This window comes from Bufo bufo, chromosome 6 (genome assembly GCF_905171765.1).
Source record: "Bufo bufo chromosome 6, aBufBuf1.1, whole genome shotgun sequence".
Lineage (NCBI taxonomy): Eukaryota > Metazoa > Chordata > Amphibia > Anura > Bufonidae > Bufo > Bufo bufo.
In genome coordinates this window covers 127,811,150-127,835,854 of record NC_053394.1, presented here as the reverse complement: position 1 = coordinate 127,835,854, position 24,705 = coordinate 127,811,150, and the positions used below count along the sequence as shown (strand labels likewise).

General features: G+C 44.7%; 1 protein-coding gene across 2 annotated transcripts in view; it reads right to left on the bottom strand.

Annotated features, from left to right (window-relative positions):
* COL20A1 (collagen type XX alpha 1 chain) overlaps window positions 1-24,043 on the bottom strand; it is a 141,539-nt gene extending 117,496 nt beyond the window's left edge. For both annotated transcript variants that reach the window (XM_040437853.1, XM_040437854.1), the window contains exons 1-2: window positions 23,948-24,043; window positions 20,347-20,429 (exon numbers count right to left, since the gene is read on the bottom strand). In XM_040437853.1, coding sequence (XP_040293787.1) covers window positions 20,347-20,419 — 73 coding nt within the window. In that variant the 5' untranslated portion in view covers window positions 20,420-20,429; window positions 23,948-24,043. The remainder of the gene's footprint in view (window positions 1-20,346; window positions 20,430-23,947) is intronic.
* Window positions 24,044-24,705: the final 662 nt, after the last annotated feature.

Sequence of the window (24,705 nt, the reverse complement as noted above, 5' to 3'; positions counted from 1 at the left end):
AGCAATGCTGACGGCAGTGCATCCCACAGATTGGGGAGGATCTGTAACACCCCAGAGTTGTGTTACTACACTCCTCTACCACGCTACTATCTCCTAAGAGCTTTGACATTTGTCATCTGATATGATTTTGCTTATGTCTTCACAACTGTGCATTTAAAACTATGTTAAATGTAAATTTCCTTGTAATTTTCCATGTTCACCAGCAGGTGGAAGCAATGGATTGGTAAGGAACTAGTTACAGTTTAGTGTATCTAGGCTGGAGTGGTTCATTCCAGCTTAGCTCCCCCTCTGTAGAGGTGTGGACTGTTCCCACATCCTGCACTTGGGTGGGGAAGGAAGTTAGAGTCAGTGTGCCAGCCACCCCTGTTAGGGAAGGCTGTGTGGTAGAGTTCAGGAGTCCCCCTGCATAGGGAAGAAAGCCAGGATCTTGTCTCGGCTGAGACATTGATCACCTCCCCAGCTTGAGAACCCTCAGCCTCTTCTGGATGAAGAAAGCAGACAATCTCCAGAGTTCCAGGACGAAAGCATTCTCTGTGAGCCTATCTCTGAGTAAAGTCCAGAGACCTAGGAGAAGCCATATTCCTCCTCAGCTAGTCAGTCCCCATACAGCAGAAGATAAAGAGGAGTGCAGAAGCTAAATTCCTGCCACAGTTATAGAGCTAACAAGCAGACGTCTTTTCCTGCAAGCTCCTGATTTATAGTGCAGAAGATTTATTCCTGCTAACCATTGCCAAAACCTGCTGGGACCAAAGACCAAAGCTGTATTCTGCTTGGATGAAAGTTATCTTCAGTAAAACCAAGTTTGAATTTCACCTAAAGGTCTGGACATCAATTTCTGCTGCAAAATTCCTCTATTACTCCTCCTACCACTACACTCAATTTATTGCAAGTGAGCCAGGAGACAGGAGTCCAGCTGTACCCAGGTAGGAGACACAGTTGACACCACTATCATCACCCTATAGAGACATTATAGGCCATAACACTGCTCTGGCATTTCTAACCTGGGACGTGCATTATAACACCTTGGAAGGGCCCTGTGATAGTACCCTGCGCATGCTGCAATTGGCGTCACAAACAAACTATTATCCACCCGCTGCATAAGTGGCGTCAGCGCGTTACCCCAAATCCTGCTCATTGCAGATCCATAGAGCAAACATGACGATTGAGGTGGTCCCACAGACGCTTAATTGGTTCAAGTCTGGGAAATTAGGGAACAGGGTAGTACTTGGAGGTCTTAGTCATGCTCTTCCAAACATTGTAGGACATTTCTAGCATTTGATATGTCGCTTTGTCTTGCTGGAAGATCCCATCCGCTCCAGGGAAGACAATCAGCATGTATGGGTTTGCATGATCTGCAAGGATGGTTTCATACCCAGATGTCTTCCACATGGATGATTGGGCCTAGAGAATGCCACAAAACATTCCCCAGACCATAACGCTGCCACCACCAGCTTGTGTTCTTCCAGCAATGGTTGCAGGGTGTTTGTTTTCTGATGTTTCTCACCTGACACTCCAATGTCCATCCATTAAATGAAGCATTAAACGTGACTCATCGGAGAAGGCGACCCTTTGGCAATCAGCCGAGGTCCGATTCCGACACTGCCACAAAAATGTAAGCCTTTTTTGCAGATACAACCTTGTCAGCAGAGGCGCAGTGACCATCTGTCTGCTTCAGAGTCCCATACACAGTAGGGTTCATGGAATAGTTGTTTTAGACACACGTTTGGTAGCCCCCTGGCTCATTTTGATGGTTAGCTGCTCCACAGTAGTTTGTTGGTCCACCCTCACACACCTTCGTAGCCGACGTTCACCTCACACAAAAATGGCACATGGTGCTCCACAGTTTCCACGTTGCTTATTCACAATGCTGCCATTTCTCCACTCACCATACAATTTCACCACAGCAGTACGAGAACAGTTCACAAACTGCGCAGTTTCAGAAATACTGGCACCCTTGGCCCAAAAGCCAATAATCATCCCTTTATGCAATTCTGATATATCGCCCCTTATACCCATCACAGCAATGAGGGATATGTGTTCCGATTTTGTCTGTTGCCCTGAACCATCATCCTCTATGGGCAAAGTTTTCAGGGCTTCCAGAACAGGTTCCTGGTCTATGGAGGCCCTTGGAGAACAGATTTGCAGAGGGACCCCTATGTTCCCCACCCTTCATTTGACAGTCACATAGCATGCCTGCCAATCTAGTCCAGAGAACCCTGGCAATATGAACAATCACAATACATTAGTAAGTGCCTTGTATTAACTTTTTCTACATGATAAATGCCATTTGCAGAATTGAGACAACCCCTTTAAGAGAGTAGGGTAAGATCCTGCTGGGTCTTCCTGTTGAAAAACAGATCAGAGTGATGGCATAGGTCAGCAAGAAGAGTGGGCTCCATTCTGATTATTTTTATTTTTTTGCTACAGCGCCCCCTATCTGGAAAGTGTCACATTACCAAATAAAGATGCGTTTAGGTATATGGAGCACATGCATTGTGCATAGCAGAAGGTTCGTAGTAATATATCTATATGTGCCTGCAGGTATGGAATCCAGTATGTGAGGACTGCTCTCCGTCCAGGCGCTTTCACACAGACCTTTCTCCAGCTGGGACTGTGCCTCCTGAAGACAGCTGCTGGGGATTGAGGTGGAAGTAAGAGGCAGTGACAGCATCAGAGCGCAGCAAAAACCAAGGCGTGAGGTGTGTGCCTGAAACCAAGGGAAGGAGACAAGATACAGTAGAAGAAGAGTAAAAGGAAGAGACAAGAGATGAGGAGAAAGTGATAGGATAGAGAGAGAGAGAGAAAGAAAGATAGAAGAGTACAGAGAGCACAGAGACAGACAGGGCTAGAGAGCAGGGGATAGAGGGGCACACAACGGAGAGACGTTGCACATTCTCTATTCCCCTCTACTTTCTATTAGTTTACTTTCCTCACACTCACTTATTTTCCTCTTACTCTCTATCAAACCCTTAAATTCTCTATTCGCTACCTCTCTACCCCTTCTCTCTATTCACCTCTCTCTTTACACTCTCCACTCACTTTCATTATCTATGAGCCCATTCTCCTTTTTTTGTACCCTCTTTCTATGTGTATTTCTAAGAGAGACATATAGAAGAGTAATTAGATAGATAGATAGATAGATAGATAGATAGATAAGAGAGATAGATAGATAGATAGATAGGAGCTGGATAGATAGATAGATAGATAGATAGATAGATAGATAAGAGATCGATAGGAGATGGATTGATAGATAGATGATAGATAGATAGATAGATAGATAGATAGATAGATAGATAGATAGATAAGAGATCGATAGGAGATGGATTGATAGATAGATAGATGATAGATAGATAGATAGATAGATAGGAGATGGCTTGATAGATAGATAGATAGATAGATAGGAGATGGATAGATAGATAGATAGATAGATAGATAGATAGATAGGAGATAGATAGATAGATAGATATGAGATGGATAGATAGATAGATAGATAGATAGATAGATAGATAGATAGATAAAGCAAAAGTTGGGCAGCACTGCAGTTTTTTGCGGAGTGCCTGCGGCTGAGGAGGTGATCCCCCTCCAAACAATATAGATGAAGAAATTCCACGGCACATCCAAGGAGTAAAATTAAGTATTACTTAATTTTACTCCTTGGATGTGCCGTGGAATTTCTTCATCTAGATAGATAGATATTAGATAGGAGATTGATTGATTGATAGATAGATAGATATTCGATAGATAATTAATAGATAGATAGATAGATAGATAGATAGATATAGATACTGTAATAGACAGATAGATAGATAGATAGATAGATTAAAAGAGAGGAGATACAAGGGACTAGAGGTAGTTAGATCCAGGGCCGGGCCGACACAGAGGCTGGGGGGAGGCTCCAGCCTCAGGGCGCAGGCCAGCTCCCAAGCCTCTGGGCGGCAGGCAGGCCACTGACCACGTCGCTGCTGCTGCCGCGCCTGCCGGACTGCTGGCCGCGCTGGAGGACGGAGGGAGTAGTGAGCACTTGGCACTGACTTACGTGCTCCCTCCCCGCTCTGCCTCCCTGCTCGGCCGCTCCGCTACTCTGGTCTCTGCTCAGTCGCTTGCCTGACTGGCTGCGTACAGCTCGCACTTTGACCTGACGCGCTATACGCAGTCAGGTCACATGTGCGCCCTCTGGAGACCAGGAGCAGCGCGGGCAGCAGCAGGCAGCAGCGCAACACTGTCACGACCCAGCCCAGGCCCCAGCAGGGATAGAGCGTGAGAGTCTGCCCTGAAGTGAAGTAAGAGAGTTTTTAAATAAAGATAATATTCTTTTCCCTCTGATCTGAGGTCTGATGGGGTTCTGGATGGGGTAAAATTACAAGAAACGCCCGGGGGGGGGGGGGGGGGGGGGCGTTCGGTCTGGGGCTTGACTTGAGTCATCTACTGATCAGTGATCATCCGAGCATTAGAGCTGCAGGAATAAATAACATCTAAATGTCTGGTGGGGTAGATGGGGGTGGAGGGCGCACTTGGGCAGCTCAGCCTCTGTTGGTGTTGGACCTTGTCCCAGCCCTGGTTAGATCCGAGCAGCACTTGTCTGGTCCCGTCATCTTCTGAGCTCTATCGGCTGGAAAGCGCTATAAATTCATAAGTCGGACAGTGCAGATCTCACACGGCTGGAGAGTCCCGGGGACTGATATGGATGTGATTTTACTACCAGCGCGCACTGTCTTCACGCTATCACCGCCTAGAGACACTATGAGTTGACAATGCCCAAACTCATCACATCCAGGAGGTTAAGCAGCTGTAAGCATGGTCAGCACAAGCCAGGCCGCAGAGCTCTGTGTGGTGGGACCTCACTGCTGCAGGGGCTAGGAACACATTGCAGGGAAGAACAATTTGTATTAGATCCGAAATACTGTTTAGTGATGGGGAACAACCACTCCCCTCCTCTGCCGCTGGGAGTAATACATGAATAGTCAGAGCATCCATTATGATTTTGGCCTGGGGAGTGACGTCTTTTCTTCCTTCCATCTTGCCAGACAAACTGAATTCATTGTCCTCAAAAAGCTATATCTTCCCTTCCGCAAGGGATTAACCCTTTTGGGTGTGTAAATGTCACAACTTCTGGTGTAAAGAAGCTCTGTTTCACTCAAAGTGACAATTTCTGTATGTTGGATTGCTCAGAGAACCCAAAGTGTAATGTAAAAATATTTCCAAAAAGATTTTGAAGCCAAAAACAAAAATTTTCTGATGATTTTATGAGCACTATCAGTCTATGGTTGGTGATATGGTACACTATGTGGTGGTATAGGTTGTACAGGTACACTATGGGTAGTCGTATGAGTATACTTTGGGTAGTGGTATGGGTACATTACGTGATGGTATAAGTAGACTATAATTAACGGTATAGGTACACTACTGGTAGTTGTATCAGTATACTATAGGTGGTGGTATGGGTACACTATGGGTGGTGGTATAGGTGAACTATAGTGGGTGGTATAAGTAGACTATGGGTCATGGTATAGGTAGACTATGAATGGTTGTATGGGAGACTATGGTTAGAGTGGGCAGGGAGAAACAGATACCATTCCAAGACCCCCTTCCCCCTCAGGTAAAGGCAATAGAGCAGTCCCAATGGTATGTTCTTCTATTACGTAAAGCGAATAATATCCACACCTCCCTGAATACATTCCTAGGTCTCTTGTCCTTATAATATTCCATCCTTTGAACATGAAATCTAGTCAATGGAGAGTAATCCAGTACATATCACTATTACGTCATTCAACATTCTGCATTGCCTAACTATACATAGACCATGCCAACAAAAACTGTAAAAATTATGTACCTAAGGTATCATTTATAATATTCATCTGCAGAACCGAGGCTACCTAAGGCATGAGGAGGTAACTTGAATAATGCTCTTTTCAATCAATGCTCTTTTAGCACTGGCCAAATGCCTTTACAGCTTCAGCAAGAAAAGAGACATCTCTCCATCACCATAACCAATGCCATAACAATTGCCCAAACCTTCCCTATGAAAATCCTATTCAAAGAGGTATCTCCCATCTTTCCAGTGACACCCATTGGAAGTGGTCCCCTGTGAGTCAAGAGGTTGTCCTCATCAGTATGGAGTAAAACATCATACGAGCCAGCAAAAATCCTAATCCGTACTGATGAGGGCAAGCACCCGAAACAGCTGTCTACGGATTGATATCTGGCTTGGCTATATTCCCTTGTAAAATCCCAAGACTTGTTGCAACCAACCACTGCTTTGGCCCTCTCCCTGGAGGAGTTTCCCCCTCTTGTCCCTGCAGGTACTCTACAGAGGAAGAGGAAAGGGAGAGACAGCCCCAGTGCTGAGTCCTCCAAAAAGAAAGTGGAGGTCACCAAGGACCTGCTGCTAGAAGAAGAGTTGATGGAGCAGTTGGTTGGAGGTTCTGGTATCTGAACAACAGTCTGTGGAGCTCCAGGACTACCAAGAGCCTTCCCTTCTTGATCAACCTAGAGAATGAGGGACTGCTAGCGCTCCCGGAGCAAGCAGTCCCCAAAGACAAGGATCCACCCAACAAGAGTGGTAACTGAGCAGTATGGTTTGCGCTAACCACCCCCTTTTTTTTTAGTATGTCTAACTTTAACATCTTTAGCATCAATGTGAGAAGTATCAGGGATAGGTCTAGACTGCAGACTGTGCCAACCTTTTTGCCTTCACAGGGTTATGATATTTATATGCTGCCGGAATGTGCCTTGCCTTTTTTCAGGTACTACAACCATCTGGCCAGGCAGTGGTCTCACGGCCCTTCCTACTGGTCTGGTGCAGGGCAGCATGGGTGCTGCAGGATTCTCTATTCTTATCAGGGGGTGCTCTTTCATGCTTGATTCTGTCCATGAGCTTGTCTGCAGAGAAGGTTATGCTCATCAACATGTAAGCCTCCCTGGTCAGGAGTAAGCACTTGAAGCTTTTCAAGCTCCTTTGGACCCAGGTTGTCACCACTAGGGCAGTGGTACTGGGAGGAGACTTCAACTGCTCCATCGAGGAAGACAAGCTCAACTCAGCAAGAACCAACTTGGATACTTCCTTAAAATTGCTCATCAAGATGGTGACTCAAGTGTCCTTGTGGAACACTGATGGCTCGCTGTGGTCTCGCATCAACTTTGTGTTCACTTCTCGGGAGGTGAAACACCTTGGGTATTCCATGGTCCCCTGCTTCTTCTCTGACCACAAGGCCATTAGGCTGCCCTGGGCTTCTGAATGGAGGGGTTGTTAAGGTGAAGTTTTGTAGTTTCTTTCAGGCAAAAGGTCATCAACAAGTGTGTGAGCGGAAGAGGGAGTTCAGCGATCTGCAGAGACAGCTGCACTCCTTGCAGTACCTACACCAGTGCGGCTGGGATGTCAAGAATGAGCTGGGGGAGACCAAGAAGGGCCTGAAAAGACACTTTAAGGAGGAATCAAGCGTATGAACTTCTGTTCCAAAGCAGAGCACTTGGAGAAGGGTAACTCTTTCTTTTTCTGGAAGCTCCACGCCAGGCACACACCCTGGACTGAGCTGTGAGTCGAGACTGGAAACATCACCACGGAGAAGGAGGGAGTCATAGGAGTCATCCAAGACTACAGCAACCTCCCCCAAGACCACTGACTCAGACACCCTTGATCCTGTAGGTGAGGCAGCGATGGGAGCTCGATTGACGGTGGAGGCCGCGCAGTGACAGTCTCCCAGCAGAGCTCTATGTAGCACTTTAGGACCTCACTGGCCCGGACCTGTTGGAGCTGTATGAGGAGATGGTGGTGGAGGCCAGAATGTCTCTATTGTTGAGGAAGGGAATGAACACGATCTTGTATAAGCAGAAGGTGGAGAGATGGGATTTAAAAAATTGTGGTCCCTCTCTCTCCTGAATGTCAACTACAAGATTTTGCCAAGGTACTGTCACGGATGGTGTACAGGAAACAAGAAGATACAAATACAAACGATGACTCACTGGATCCACAACTAAGGAACAAAAAGGGAGACCCCTGCAATCGACCTGCCGCTCTCCCTTATTGCTCAGCCTATGCGACCACTCCAAAGGTGAATGGGCGCATATCCACGTACCTTGGCTATCTTAACCTGAAGGCCCTACAATAGTGAGGGGACACGACCACCGGCTCCCTACACAGACACGGAGGGAGTCAGGGTCACCTGGATCCAGACAACAGAAAATCATAAATACTTAAACAGAACTTATCTGCAGACGACTGTGGACTGGGAACTGGTAGCTGGGAGCTGAGGACAGCATGCACACACATTCCAGGAAGTAGTATCAGCCGCACCCTACTACCTTATGGGGAAGAATTTAAAGGGAGTTAATGAGTCTGACTGCATGACAGCTGAGATAGCCTAACGAGGTGAGGAACAGAAACCAAAACAAAGAAACTCAAGGGGGAGGATCTGAACGGCTCCTGTCAGAGCTTCTCAGCTGTCTGGTTGTGACAGTACCCCTCCCTCTAGGAGTGGACTCCGGACACTCAGGGCCCACCTTCTCAGGATGGGACCTATGGAAAGCCCTGATGAGGCGAGAGGCCTTAATGTCCGTCACTGGGAGCCACATCCTCTCCTCGGGACCATAACCCTCCCAATGAACGAGGTACTGGAGGGAACCGCGGACAAGACGAGAATCCACAATCCTAGAGACCTGAAATTCAAGATTCCCATCAACCATAATCGGAGGAGGAGGCAAAGGTGAGGGTACAATAGGTTGAACATAAGGTTTCAATAAGGACTTATGGAAAACATTATGGATCTTCCAAGTCTGAGGAAGATCAAGACGGTAGGCAACAGGATTGATGACAGACAGGATCTTGTAAGGCCCAATAAACCTAGGACCCAACTTCCAGGAGGGAACCTTCAATTTGATATTCTTGGTAGACAACCACACCAAATCACCAACATTCAGGTCCGGACCAGGCACACGTCTCTTATCCGCCACACGCTTATATCTCTCACTCATGTTCTTTAGATTATCCTGAATCTTTTGCCAAATAGATGACAAAGACGAGGAGAATCTGTCCTCATCAGGCAAACCAGAAGAGCCCTCTCCAGAGAAAGTCCCAAACTGCGGATGAAACCTATATGCACCAAAAAAATGGTGACTTATCAGAGGACTCCTGACGACGGTTATTTAAAGCAAACTCAGCAAGGGACAAAAAAGAACACCAATCCTCCTGATTCTCCGCCACAAAACAGCGCAGATATGTCTCCAGATTCTGATTGACACGCTCTGTCTGGCCATTCGACTGCGGATGGAAAGCAGAAGAGAATGACAAGCGAACCCCCAAGCGAGAACAGAAAGCCTTCCAGAATCTGGAAACAAACTGCGTGCCCCTATCAGAGACTATGTCTGAAGGAATCCCATGCAATTTGACAATGTGGTCAACAAATGCCTGCGCCAGCGTCTTAGCATTGGGCAAACCGGGAAAAGGGATAAAGTGCACCATTTTGCTAAAACGGTCCACCACCACCAGAATCACAGACTTCCCCGAGGGAACGAGGCAAGTCCGTTATGAAGTCCATGGACAGATGTGTCCCAAGGACGGGGAAGAATGGGCAAAGAAGGAGAGGACCTGATGGCCGTGAGTGAGGGACCTTGGCACGAGCGCAAGTCTCGCAAGCTGCCACAAAACCCTCAACCGACTTACGAAGCGCAGGCCACCAGAATCTCCGAGCAATGAGGTCCAGTGTGGCTCTTGTCCCCGGGTGCCCAGCAAGGACCGTATCATGGTGTTTCTTTAAAAATCTTGTGTCTCAAAGCGAGAGGCACAAACAACCTCCCAGGAGGACAAAGATCAGGAGCTTCTGACTGGGCTGCCTGCACCTCTGCCTCCAATTCAGGAAAAAGAGCAGAGACCACCACACCTTCAGCTAAAATGGGACCCGGGTCTTCAAAATTCCCACCTCCCGGAAAACAACGTGACAGGGCATCTGCCTTCACATTCTTAACCCCCAGGCGGAACGTAACAACAAAATTAAACCTTGAAAAGAACAAAGACCATCTGGCCTGTCTCGGGTTCAGACGCTTGGCTGACTCCAAGTAGGCCAGATTTTTATGGTCAGTAAACACGGTAATAGGGTGTCTGGCTCCCTCTAGCCAATGGCGCCATTCCTCAAAAGCCAACTTGATGGCCAACAATTCCCTATCTCCCACATCATAATTTCTCTATGCGGAGGAGAGCTTCTTTGAGAAAAAGGCACACGGTTGCCATTTGGCAGGAGAGGAACCCTGAGACAAGACCGCACCCACCCCTACCTCAGAAGCATCACCTCACTATGAAGGGTAAGGAAACATCAGGTTGTACTAGGATGGGAGCGGAAGCAAAACTCTCCTTGATATTAGAAAAGGCCTTACGCGCCTCTACCGACCAGGAAGAAAAATCTACCCCCTTTCTGGTCATATCCGTGAGTGGTTTAACAACAGAGGAATAATTCAAAATAAATTTCCTGTAATAATTAGCAAAGCCCAAAAAACGCATCAGCGCCTTCTGATTCTCAGGAAGCTCCCACTCAAGCACAGCGCGAACCTTCTCGGGGTCCATGCGAAAACCAGAAGCGGAGACAAGAAACCCCAGAAATTGGATCTCTGGAACCGCAAACACACATTTTCCAGTTTCGCGTATAATTTATTCTCCCGCAGGATGAGTATGACCTGACATAAGTGTTCCTTATGAGTCTTGAAATCAGGAGAAAAAATCAAAATGTCATCCAAATACACTAATACTAATTTTCCAGTTAAATGATAAAAAATGCTGTTGACGAAATGCTGAAAAACGGCTGGGGCATTCATCAAACCAAAAGGCATAACTAAATTCTCAAAATGGCCCTCAGGGGTATTGAAAGCCGTCTTCCATTCGTCTCCTTCTCTGACCCTAACCAGGTTGTATGCCCTCTTAGGTCTAATTTGGAAAGACTTTCGCCCCAACAACCTGGTTAAACAAATCCGGGATTAGAGGAAGCGGATACGGATCACGAATAGTGATACTGTTCAGCTCCCTGAAATCCAGACAAGGTCTCAAAGAACCATCTTTTTTCTTAACAAAGAAAAAACCAGCGGCAACAGGTGACTTCGAGGGTCGTATGTGTCCTTTTCTCAGACTCTCAGAGATATAAGCCCGCATAGCGACCCTCTCAGGTTGGGAGAGATTGTATAAACGAGATTTAGGCAGCTTGGCACCTGGGATGAGATCAATAGGGCAATCATACTCCCTGTGCGGAGGTAAACCCTGAACTCCACTCTCAGAGAAAACATCCAAAAATTCAGAGAGGAAAGGTGGTACAGTTTTAGTAGAAACCTCAGAAATAGATGTTATGAGGCAATTCTCTCTGCAAAAGTTACTCCAACCTTTTATTTGCCTCGCTTGCCAATCAATGGTGGGGTTATGTTTAGTGAGCCAGGGTAGCCCCAACACTAGAGGAGTAGGCAAACCGCTAAGGACGAAACATGACACATCCTCAACATGAGCATCATTCACAATTAAACGGATATTGTGAACTATGCCCTTTAATGATTTCTGAGAAAGTGGAGCTGAATCAATAGAAAAAACAGGAATATCTTTTCCCAAAGTGCATACCTGGAAACCATGAGTTATTGCAAATTGATTATCAATGAGGTTGACAGCTGCTCCACTATCCACAAAAATCTCACAAAAAATGCTCTTGCTCTCTAGCGCCACCCTAGCAGGCAGGACAAAACGGGAACTACAAGCAAAAGAAAAATCTTCAATTTCCGCCTCAACCCTGCCAATAGTAACAAACGGAATATTCTTAAAAGATTTCTTCCTTTTTGTCTCTTATTACTCCCAGAAAACTGCCTGAATCTCCTAGAGGGACAAACATTTGCCAGATGATTTATACCTCCACAACAAAAACAAACCCTCCTCTGCGGGCTGAATCTTCTATTGTCAGAGGCAATCAACCCCAGCTGCATGGGCTCCTGCTCAGAAGGGGCTGACAGCGACTGAGACCCCTGTGCACAGAATGAGACCGCTGCACTGTCCCGGGACTGAGCATGACAAGAAGGAGAGATCTCTCCTCTTTCTCTAAGACGCCTGTCAATACGAACAGCCTGAGACATAGCAGAATTCAAGGAGGTAGGGTCTTTCATAAAGGCAAATGCATCTCTCAATCCCTCAGAAAGACCATAGCAAAATTGACTTCGGAGTGCAGCATCATTCCAACCCGTATCTGCTGCCCATCTCCGAAATTCTGAGGCAGTATATCTCTGCGGATTGTTTACCCTGGCATAACAGACGTAGTCTAGACTCAGGCCAGAGCAATACGATCCGGATCAGTCATATATCTGACCCAGGGCTAAAAAGAAATTCATCCACTGAACAGAGGGCCGTGCCCCCTCCGGCAGCGGAAAAGGCCCAGGACAGAGCATTACCCCTGAGCAGCGATATAATGATGCCCACCCTTCGTCTTCATCACCGGAAGAATGGGAAGAAGGCGAAAATGGAGTTAATGAGTCTGACTGCATGACAGCTGAGATAGCCTACGAGGTAGGAACAGAAACCAAAACAAAGAAACTCAAGGGGGAGGATCTGAACGGCTCCTGTCAGAGCTTCTCAGCTGTCTGGTTGTGACAGGTACTGGCCAATCGGCTGAAGACTGTTATAGGATGGATCATCCACCTGGACCAGACCTGCGGCATTCCTGGCCGCAGGACCACAGACAGCCTTGCTATCATTAGAGACATTGTCAAAGCTCGTCGCATGTCCATGGCCCTGGTCATGAATTGAAGAGGAATGTCTGTCCAGGACTGCCCAGAGACTACTCCATCATGGATGGTCCGGACATCGAAGAGGAAACTTTTCTCCCTCTCTGTGTGTCTGTCTTTCAATAAAGCTTCGAGCCTGTGACTCCCCTCCCTTTCCTTTCCCTCTTACCCCCTTCCCCTATCACTTTTCCAATGCCTGTTGATTGATGTGCTATATTTTTATTGTGTTAGAATGTCAGTGTAGTACTGTGCATAGTGTATAGTACAGTATCTGTGCTGTATATTACGCCCATGCTCTAGATGTTTATGTGTAGTATTTATTGTACTGTGTTCCAGTCTGCTTTGTCTCGCAGTATAATGTCTGTTTGTCCTGACTGGTTGTGAATAAATTCTATTTTCAATCAAAAAAAATTGCCAGACTCACTGACTTCAGTGGTCTGCCACTCATGAGCTAATATTAAGTAATTGCTGATAACTTACTGTATAATCATTGCAGCCCATGCCAAAGAAGAGTCACAGGTTGAATTGGTATTATTATTATTCTCCTGATCTCCCTAGGTGAAAACTACCAATCATCAACAGGTGGACGGGGAGAGCAAGAGCTCATGAATCACCATGACTCTTCTCAGGCAACCCATAGCTCTTCTCCAGGACAGGCTGTGATAATTATACAGTAAGTTTTCAGCAACCACCTAGTATTAGCTCATAAGTGACAATCAGCGCTTCTGTTACTACTTTATCCTGCCATCAGTGAGAGCAGCAAAAAGTTGATGAAGCTTTCCCATGCTATATGTCTATTGGCACATTTAGAAAACCCATTTCCACATATCCTATTAGGACATGGACCATTCATTGAGTGGAAACATCTACAATAAATGCCTTTCACTCTGGAGGACCAATGATTTCTACAAGCACAGCTCATTTATTTCAGTGTCATGCTTAATTTCCCCTGGTGGTGGTGCCACAGGGAAATTTATCACTTCCCTTGCAGATTTTAGATGATCACTGGTGATCCCATCAGCAGGAGAACCTGTTGGTGGCTTATGATAAAAAGGAATTAACCAAAAAGACAACCTAGTTTAAAGAACAATCTTCCCTAAAATAGTCTTTAAAGAGGCTCTATCAGCATGGTCAACCCTATTCAAAAAGCCATACTGCCTGGTAAAGCTCATTAATGATGAAAACAATACTGCTGAATATGTATTAGCTTTCTAAGCATATCTCAATATGGTAAGGCTACAGTAAGCAGTTTATATGATATACACATGTTAGGACACAGCTCTGCGCTCACCATGCTGGTCTAGCCATGTCAATCAAATGGAGGGGGTAGTGTCCAGAGTACATGGGTTGTTACAATGCAGTGCAGTACAATGCAGTGCTCCAAGGATTCAGCCCTGTCCCCTGGTTCTCCAACTTGCTAATTTGCATATGAATAAAACCTCAGATATCTCTGTAGCTGTCTAATATACAGTCAATGAAAGGTATCATCCGCATAATGAGCCCTACCAGGGTAGTATGCCTCATTTAATATGGTGTTTCATGCTGAGAGATACTCTCTAAATTAAGCTCATTTGACAACAGGGGCAAAAATAATTTTTAGGCAATTTTTTTGTATATCTGTCTCTGGGAAAGCTAGGTAAACAACTCCCAACAAGGTAGGCCCTCAGCTTTGGATTGAATTCTGAATGGTAAAATATAGAACCCTCCTTTTATACCCTTACAACCCCCAATAATAATTCTCAGATCTAATGCCATCTCTAGGATTTCCGTTTCTTGCCCACTTAGAACAGAGATGGCCTCTCAGTATAGGAACAAGGGCTGCCTGTCTGCAGAAAACAATGGGAGATATTATCTCGAGCTCACACTTAGGCACTTGCCGTTTCGCAGCTGGGCCATTACCCAGTCTCTAGGGTCAGAGACAGTGTGACATTGACAGGTTGGGGCCCCCTCCTCACACCCCATTACTGCAGACACGGCCCAGGAATGTGTCAGGGCATGTTTGGTCAGAATCTAATTGTAGCAGAGCGGTGACTGGGGGTCACAGAAAATCACAACGCTCGCAAGTAAACACATTTCATAACTTTGTTCTGAAAATTAGATGTTAACAAACTTTCCCCTAAATCTGTGTTCCTCGGCTCCGGTCCTCATGACCCCGCAGCAGGTCACATTTTCAGGATTTCCTTGGTATTGAGCAGATGATGTAGTTATTGTCAAATAATCAGGACTTACCACAGGTATTCATTCTGTGGGATATTCTCAAATCATAACCGGCAGGTGGGCCCTGAGGACTGGAGCTGAGAAACACCGTGCTAAATAGTTTCTGACAAATGTCTTCCAAGATGTCAAACAGTCGATGAGACTCTCAAGAGTTGTTTGACCGCCAGCACACAAACCGCTATAACACTGCAACATAATCATAGTGGGTGATATATCTATTACTGCTGGATCAACACATAGAAAAGGGAAGCTGGGGTGGAAAGGGGGACAGGGCGTCCACAAAAATGACCAAACACCCGACAGTCAGGACTCGCTGATGGTCCCAAAAGGACTGGACATAAGGCGAGAAGGGAAAGTATACACAGTATCCAATGTTATAGTGCCCCTATAACTGTGACACACAGGGTGCCAATAATGATAGCCATAATGCCGTATAATGGCAAGAGCCACTCTACCCCCATGACAATAACAGACATAGGGCCAGATTTATCATTAGCTCAAGTCAGAATAATAGAGTGAAAAAGTTGCCAAAAAATGCGCAAACGCTAAAACTGCAACTTTTTTCTGCTCTGCACTATGCTCGCCAGTTTTCTGAAAGTGGGCGTGTTTTCTTATGTAAATGAATCTCTAAACAGATTTACTATTGGGACTATTTAAAAAGTCGCAAAAAAATGCGCAATTTCACTCCAGTGAGGACCATGCTTATCTTATGAGACTTTTTAATAGAACATGCGACTTTTTCGTAAAAACGTGCAACTTTTTTGAAAAGCTGCTTACTGACAGATAAACTACTACCGTCAAACCACATTTATTACAGTCTTAAAGGGCCGATCATAAATCTGACTTGGCTAAAACTGACTTTAGCCATATGTGAAAGTGGAGTGAGCTGTCATAGTAATGATAAATCTGGCCCATAGTGTCTATCTAACAGTGTCACCATAACTAAGCCACCTACAGAACCGTGACACCACTGTCCCCCATAGTAATGAAAGCCATAAATATACAAGCAGCAATGAAGTTCTGAATAACATTGCACATTTATATTGTAAGCCTGGGTAAGGTTTTTGTTGGCTGCCATTGCTGGTTGTACTGTATGTCACCTGTGGAGAAGAGACAGATACCACTGAATAAAATGAGGATTATACACTAATCGGAAAATGAAAACTCTAATGTCACCATCTACTACCAAGGCAGAACCTGCTTTCATAGCTAAACAGAGTTTGCAGGAGGGCTGGAGAGTGCCTACTGCCATCATGCATAGTGCGGAGACACACGACCACCACAGGTGTCATGCTGTGGGTTGTCATTAGCTACCGTGGCCATTCCTGTCTGGTATTTGTGGGACATAATATGTCCAGGACATAATAGAACCAGTCCTTCTATCTATTGTGACTGAGGAGACATGGTGTTCCAACAAGATAACACTCAGTCACACACTACCCGCACTACACAACCAATGGTAGATTTTAATAGGGACATTTGAGGCAGTAGCCCTGGGCCTGATGTCTCTGTAGGGCTCATCACCACCCAAAATGCCCATTTTAAGGAAGGAGAGGGTCCCTCACTTCCTAATGAGAAAATGTCAGGGTCCAGGCTATCTGCTCACATTCACTGAACCAGCACTGAGCCTGGACCAGTTTTGCACCATTTGATTTGCAGTGTTGGATGCTCATAGGAGAAAGGACCTGTGATGATGTCATCACCATGTGACCAGTAACATGAATGTTATTGGTCACACGGCAATGATGTCATGTCAGGAGAAGGTGACAGAGGGATGTTATACTATATACTGCACACTGTTGGGTACTGCATACTGTGAGTTGTTTATACTGTATACTGCATACAGTGGGTATTATACTGCATCCTGTTGGGTACAACCCATACTGTATACTGCATACTGTGGGGTACTGCAATCTATGGAGGTGTTATACTATATACTGCATACTGTGGGTGTTATACTGTATACTGCATCTGTGGGGTCGGCATACAGCGTACTGGTGAGGCTACTGACATACCTATAGAGTGTTATACTGTATACTGCATACTGTGGGTGTTATACTGTAATCTGCTATACTGCATCCTGTGGGGCACAGCATACTGTATACTGCATACTGTGAGTTGTTATACTGTATACTGCATACTGGGGGTGTTTTATCTGTATCCTGTGGGGGTACGGCATACTGCATACTGTTGGGGTACTGCATACTATGGAGTGTATACTAGATACTGCATACTGTGGGTGTTATACTGTATACGAGCATCCTGATGGGGTACGGCATACTGCATACTGTGGGATACTGCATACTATAGAGTGTTTAACTGTATATACTGCATACTGTGGGTGTTATACTGTATTCTGAATACTGCATCCTGTGGGGGCACAGCATACTGTATACTGCATACTGTGAGTTGTTATACTGTATACTGCATACTGTGGGTGTTATACTGCATCCTGTGGGGTACGGCATACTGTATACTGCATACTGTGGGGTACTGCATACTATGGAGTGTTATACTATATACTGCATACTGTAGGTGTTATACTGTATACTGCATCCTGTGGGGAACGGCATACTATAGAGTGTTATACTGTATACTGCATACTGTGGGTGTTATACTGTATTCTGTATACTGCATCCTGTGGGGCACAGCATACTGTATACTGCATACTGTGAGTTGTTATACTGTATACTGCATACTGTGGGTGTTATACTGCATCCTGTGGGGTACGGCATACTGTATACTGCATACTGTGGGGTACTGCATACTATGGAGTGTTATACTATATACTGCATACTGTGGGTGTTATACTGTATACTGCATCCTGTGGGGAACGGCATACTATAGAGTGTTATACTGTATACTGCATACTGTGGGTGTTATACTGTATTCTGTATACTGCATCCTGTGGGGCACAGCATACTGTATACTGCATACTGTGAGTTGTTATACTGTATACTGCATACTGTGGGGTACTGCATACTATGGAGTGCTATACTGTATACTGCATACTGTTGGGTGTTATACGGTATACTATGGGGTACTGTATTCTGTATATTGTGGGGCATTATACTGTATTCTGTAAGACTATGTAATGTTCTCAACTGGCGCTTAAACACACTAAATACCGCTGCAGTGTTATAGCAGTCCCGTTTCCTGCTATAAAAGACTTTATACAGACCAGCCGTACAAGACACAAAAAAATATAAACAATGTAACTCTGCGCGCTTACTCTCCAATAAATAGATAAATAGCCAGCTTATCACCACCTTCTTATCTATCACGCAAGTATACAAAACAGCACTGATATCTATATATGTCTCAGTCCTACCTTGACATAAGTGTCCCTGCTGTGATTATGTATCGTGCGGTGGTCACGCTTCTCTGCAATATATGGAGCAAACAGGGTGAGTGGATCCCAAGGAGGATGGCTGCAGCCTAGACTATTATATGATATTATATTAAAGTTAGGGAGTGCGCCTCGGCCGGTGGCGATATACTCCCGTTACCATTTGCTTGCGCTCACGTCTGAGCGGGTGACGTCACCTGCCAAGTGAACTACGGATAGCAGTGAGGGCCTAACTACCCTCGCGTTTCGAGTACATACGGCACTCTTCGTCAGGGAATGACGAAGGTGCCGTAGAGTGCCGTATGATACTCGAAACGCGTAGGAGGTTAGACCCTCACTGCCTATCTGTAGTTCACTTGCGGTGACGTCACCCGCTCAGACGTGAGCGCAAGAAAAAGGTAACGGGAGTATATCGCCACCGGCGGGGCGCACTCCCTAACTTTAATATCATATCATATAATAGTCTATGCTGGCAGGCCTTCCTCCTTGGGATCCACTCTCCCTGTTTGCTCCATATATAGCAGAGAAGCGAGGACCACCGCACGGTACATATCACAGCACGGGACCACTTATGTCAAGGTAGGACTGAGACATATATAGATATCAGTGCTGTTTTGTATACTTGCGTGATAGATAAGAAGGTGGTGATAAGCCTGGCTATTTATCTATTTATTGAGAGTAAGCGCGCGAGTTACATTGTTTTATATTTATTTTTTATTCTGTAAGATACTATATACTGTATACTGTGTGGTGTTACACTATATACTGCATACTGTGGGATACTATATACTGCATACTGTGGGGTGTTATACTGTATACTGCATACTGTAGGGTACTGCATACTGTGGGATATTGTATTGTATACTGCATACTGTGGCGTACTATATACTATATACTGTGGGGTGCTATACTGTATACTGTGAGGTACTATATACTGTAAACTATGAGGTGTTATACTATATACTGCATACTGTGGGATAATATATACTGTATACTCTGGGATGTTTTACTATCTATTGTATACTGTGGGGTGTTATACTATATACTGTATATTGTAGGGTGTTATACTTTATACTGTAGGGTGTTATATACTATTTACACATATTGTGTGATGTTAAACTATATACTGCATACAGTGGGGTGTTTTACTATCGACTCTGTACTGTGAGGTGTTATACAGTACTATATACTGCATACTGTGGGATACTATATATTTTACTGTGGGGTGTTATACTATCTACTGTATACTGTGGGGTGATGTATACTATATACTATGAGGGACTGGGGGTGTTATACTATATACTGTGTGGGGCTGAGGGTGTTATACTATATACTGTGTGGGGCTGAGGGTTGTTATACCATATATGTGGCATAGTTTTCTTTAATATTTACCAGAACCAAAATTAATATGGTAAATATGGGGAAACTGAAAGAGTGGGGGGGGGGGGGGGGGGTGTGATCAGTGCAAATGGAGGGGGGGGGCCCATAACGGGCAAACATCTCCGGGCCTATGATACAATTAATCCACTCCTGTACATAACGTGCTCTTCAAGGTATCCAGGAGCTCCCCTGACCAACTTGATCACCAGACCTCTCCCTCATCAAGAAGGTCTGGGACTGGATGGTGCGACCGATCTCCACATGCACAGCAGCCCAACAACCACCTTGGCTGAACTACGGCTACAAGTTGAAAGAGTTTGGAATGACAGGAGGATAGCCAGCATCTGTATGACCGCTACCATGCCAGAGTTGAAACCTGTATTGCTGCAAGGGGGACATGTCACCGAGTAATAATGTGACCCTGCCTCAGTGTATACCTGCTGTGGGATAACTAAAATAAAGGCTGCACCACCTTGGTTGTGTGATCATTGACCGAGCATCTCTAGCAGTTTATACTTTGACAATCTCAGCTCTATCACACTTTTCCAGGTGTTCTTTCTCCATTTCCGGTGGTGTAGGAGAGAATAACAATATTTTACAGTGTGATGAAGTGCAATCTCAGGCCTGGGGACACAGTCTGCGCTCCATACCCTGGGGTCTCATCATCTTACCTGGTTCTGGTGACTTCTGACAAACCTGGATGAAAACGGCTGTGAACAGGAGCAGACAGGATGGGAGCGTCATGGTGACTGATCTGTGAGGACGAATGGAATTGAGACAGGTGAGGCCTGAAAAGTCTCATATTCAAATACCTTGCTGTAATATTACGACTCCTCGGTAACCTGCACTCACAGCAGATGTGTTATATAGGTTTCTGGGAAAGTTGGGTGTCTATCTACCGCTCTTTACATCGCCAACAGTGGCTTCGCACCCAGATTTCCACTGCCAGCTTTTACTGTCACATATTGCTACACAAAGTAGGCAAATGTGTTATTTTGGAACCTGGGAACGCTGGGTAAGATCCCTTGTGTACTATGCATGTATAATAGTCGCCATATGTATTGGTTACCACCCAGCTTACCCAAAAATGGTTATAAATGACCAACAATATGGCTACCATTATGGCTCCCTGAGAGGTTGTTAGGCAGCTTTCCCAGGCTCTAGAACAGTGGTGGGCAACCCCTGGCACTCCAGCTGTGGTGAAACTACAACTCCCATTCACTTGTATGGGAGTTCTGAGAATAGCCAGGCAAGTGTGCATGCTGGGAGTTGTAGTTTCAAGACAGCTGAGTGCCTGAGGTTGCTGATCCTCGCTCAGAATGTCCTACCAATGCAGCATGATGGGATATATAACTGCATCACTATATAGACTCCAAATGATCAAGTACCATTAATAGCTGGTCTTCTCATTTGAGGCAGCGTGGCCTAGATGTGCCTTCTTCCTCCTCACTCCCCCTATATTTAGACCCCTATTCTCCCTTCAGCCCTGTCTACATGCTGGTTCCTTAAGCTTCAGGTAAATAGTGGTGCTGTGTCTGGGATCTAGATCGCAATCACATAGATCTGAGAGCGGAGACAGAAATGAGACACTGCATTGTCTACTGGGGTCCAAGGTTAGAAAAGCCCACCTGTTATGATAGCAAGATCTGGTAGGGGTTTCAGGCTGCTGCTGACTATTAGCCCTTTGAGCCATTGGTCCATAGGATGCAATGTACAGTATCCTATCTCCATTTTTTTTTATATCCTGTAAGTTCCTCATCAGATCTCTTCTTGCTCGCAGGAAATAAAAACATTCATTGCTTACAGGTCCAAAGTTTTTACAAAAGTGAGCTCTGGTACCCTGTAACAATTGATGATTTTTATGGATTTAGACCGGGTTTACACATTTCTATTGCAGTGCTTTATGGCCCCCCCCTCCCCCATTTTATGTGTTTTTTTTCTTCAGCGTTTTTTTCTTAAGGGAAACATGTACATATCAATTTGTTTCTGCTTTTAAAACTGCATAGGGTATTACCATAGTGATTTAAGATGTTTCGCCTTTAGGGAGAAAGAAAGCAATTGCTTAAAAAAAAAACAAAAAACACATGCATTTTTTAAAATCTTTTTAAAAAGCAGCACAAAAGCGATGTGTAAACCCAGACTTATAATTGTAGCAATAACATTATTTTGGAGATCTGCTAGTTCTGCAGTTAGGACACGGATGTACAATGGCCAGGGACAAGTATGGCCAATGGAAGCCTCTGGGCAAAACATATATGTCCTGCTGCTTACCCTTTTTTTTTTTTTTTTTTTGAAACAGCAGTATTTCTATACTTTCCCCAAATAATAGTGCTAAACACTGCCAAGATACCACCATATAGTGCCTGCCTGCTTCTGCCATAAACTGCCTGCATAATGATATAATAATTGATGAACATAATGATGCTGTACAGTGCCTACTTAATACTGCCATATAGTGCCCACAAAATAATCCTACAGTGCCCAAAAATGCAGAATGATTGTCTACTAAATAATGCCATACAGTGCTACATAAAGCTGGACACATAATACTGTAATATAGGGTTCATATAATGCCGCTGTAAAGCACCCACATAATGCTGTGCCTATAGTGGTGCCAAACAGTCCTTGTGCCATAGACTTCACACATAACACTTCTGTACAGTGTGCCAACCTAATTCTAGTATAGAGCACCCACATAATATTGTACCTACAGTGGTGCCACACAGTCCTGGTGCCATAGAGTGCCCACCTAATACTGACATAGAGCACCCACATAGTAGTGTGCCTACAGTGGTCCCACTCAATTCTGGTGCCATAGAGAGCCCACATAACGCTTCTCTTCAGTGTGTCCACCCAACATTGATATAGAGCAGCCACATACTGTATGGTGTGCCGAAATAATCCCTCCATACAAGACCCATGTAATTGTGTACATAATAGTGCCATACATACAGTGAGCACATGTGCAATACAATGTATAAACAATAGCACTAAACTCATAAAATAAATAAATAGAGTCTCTGTTCAAATATACTTGTCCCCTCAAGCGCTGCAAATCTGAAGACAATGTGGGAAAAGTCTATTACTTGAAGAAAATATATGAAAAAAAGATTGCGCTGCAAGAGAAAAATCTTCTTTGTGTATAAAAGTTCACTTGTAAAATCTTCAACTAGTGGGATCACATGCCAACCTCACAATCCAACGTTAGTATGAAAACCTGTGGGTAATGGAAAAACGCACTATGGTGTAGCAGGTTCCAAGTATCTAACGCGCCATGTGAATAGGTTATACTCACAAGATTCCTGATTAGTGAAGGCGTGTAGAAATATTGTTGGTATCAAAGTAGAACTCTGCTGGAAAAAGAGAACTATAGTGTAGTATGTCACAACACTTAATCTGCCTGCAAACAGATTATACTCACAGAGCTTCACTTGTCAGGTGCGTGTATAAGATCTTGTAGAATTTTCATAGACAGCTCAAAAACCTGGATAACAGCCAACATCGATGTCCAAAAAACTCTCAAGGAAGAAGTCGCAAGAGAAGTAGGTGCGCACCAAAGGTCAGGTAAAAACTATTAAATACTGGCAAAAAGTACAACTATAAAACATATAAAATATCTGGAGTAAAGCCCGACCCGGGTTTCGCGGTGATGCTTCGTCTGGGGCGTCCCAGGCTTTACTCCAGATATTTTATATGTTTTATAGTTGTACTTTTTGCCAGTATTTAATAGTTTTTACCTGACCTTTGGTGCGCACCTACTTCTCTTGCGACTTCTTCCTTGAGAGTTTTTTGGACATCGATGTTGGCTGTTATCCAGGTTTTTGAGCTGTCTATGAAAATTCTACAAGATCTTATACACGCACCTGACAAGTGAAGCTCTGTGAGTATAATCTGTTTGCAGGCAGATTAAGTGTTGTGACATACTACACTATAGTTCTCTTTTTCCAGCAGAGTTCTACTTTGATACCAACAATATTTCTACACGCCTTCACTAATCAGGAATCTTGTGAGTATAACCTATTCGCATGGTGCGTTAGATAGTTGGAACCTGCTACACCATAGTGCGTTTTTCCATTACCCACAGGTTTTCATACTAACGTTGGATTGTGAGGTTGGCATGTGATAGCACTAAACTCATGTTTCTTAATTAAGTATACCTTCAACAGGTGGTGGTAGAGGCCTTCAGCCCATGCACTATACTCACGCTGTGCATCATATACCATCAGGGTGCAGGTAGATTTACAAATGCACCTGCCCCCCCCACTCACTTACCCGCCAACAGTAGTGTCTCCTCAATGTCCCACCAGTCACTCCATAATATGAGGATGGTCCCAGCTCACTGTCTGTGAGATATAGAAGAGATGACAGATTATATCTCAACACCTCCCACTACCCAACCCTGAAGCACATCTCCCAGACACCACATCCCACTCCTACTGCAAACACCAGGCGACAGCAGCAGCGACTGAAGGAAAACTTCCTGACATTCAGAATAGCAAGAAGATTTTTTATTAAGTTCTGCCCCCCCCCCCCCCCCTAAAATCAAAGCCGCATGAAAGCTAATATGGACACCATTACATATTAAAAAAAGAGTGGTCATCCAACTCTCCTAGAACCTCGAATGGCCAATCACCTACTTAAGAAGCAATAGAGTAAATGTGTCCTTGACTACAGACCTAGGCAGAAATCTAAGAAATCTGGGCGAGAGTCAATGTGGTGACCATTACAGATCCAAACAATGATGATCACCTATCTTTCTTAGGTTACTTTCACACTAGCGTTATTCTTTTCCGGTATTGAAATCCGGTAAAGGGTCTCAATACCGGAAAAAAACGCTTCCGTTTTGTCCCAATGCATTTTGAATGGAAAGCAACCTGTTCAGTATGCATCCGGATGTCTTCCGTTCGGTCCCTTGTACGGTATTTGACCGGACAAAATATCTCAGCTTGCTGCTGTATTTTTTCCAGACAAAATTCTGGAACACTACCGCACTTGCCAGATCCGGCATTCATTTCCATTGAAATGTATTA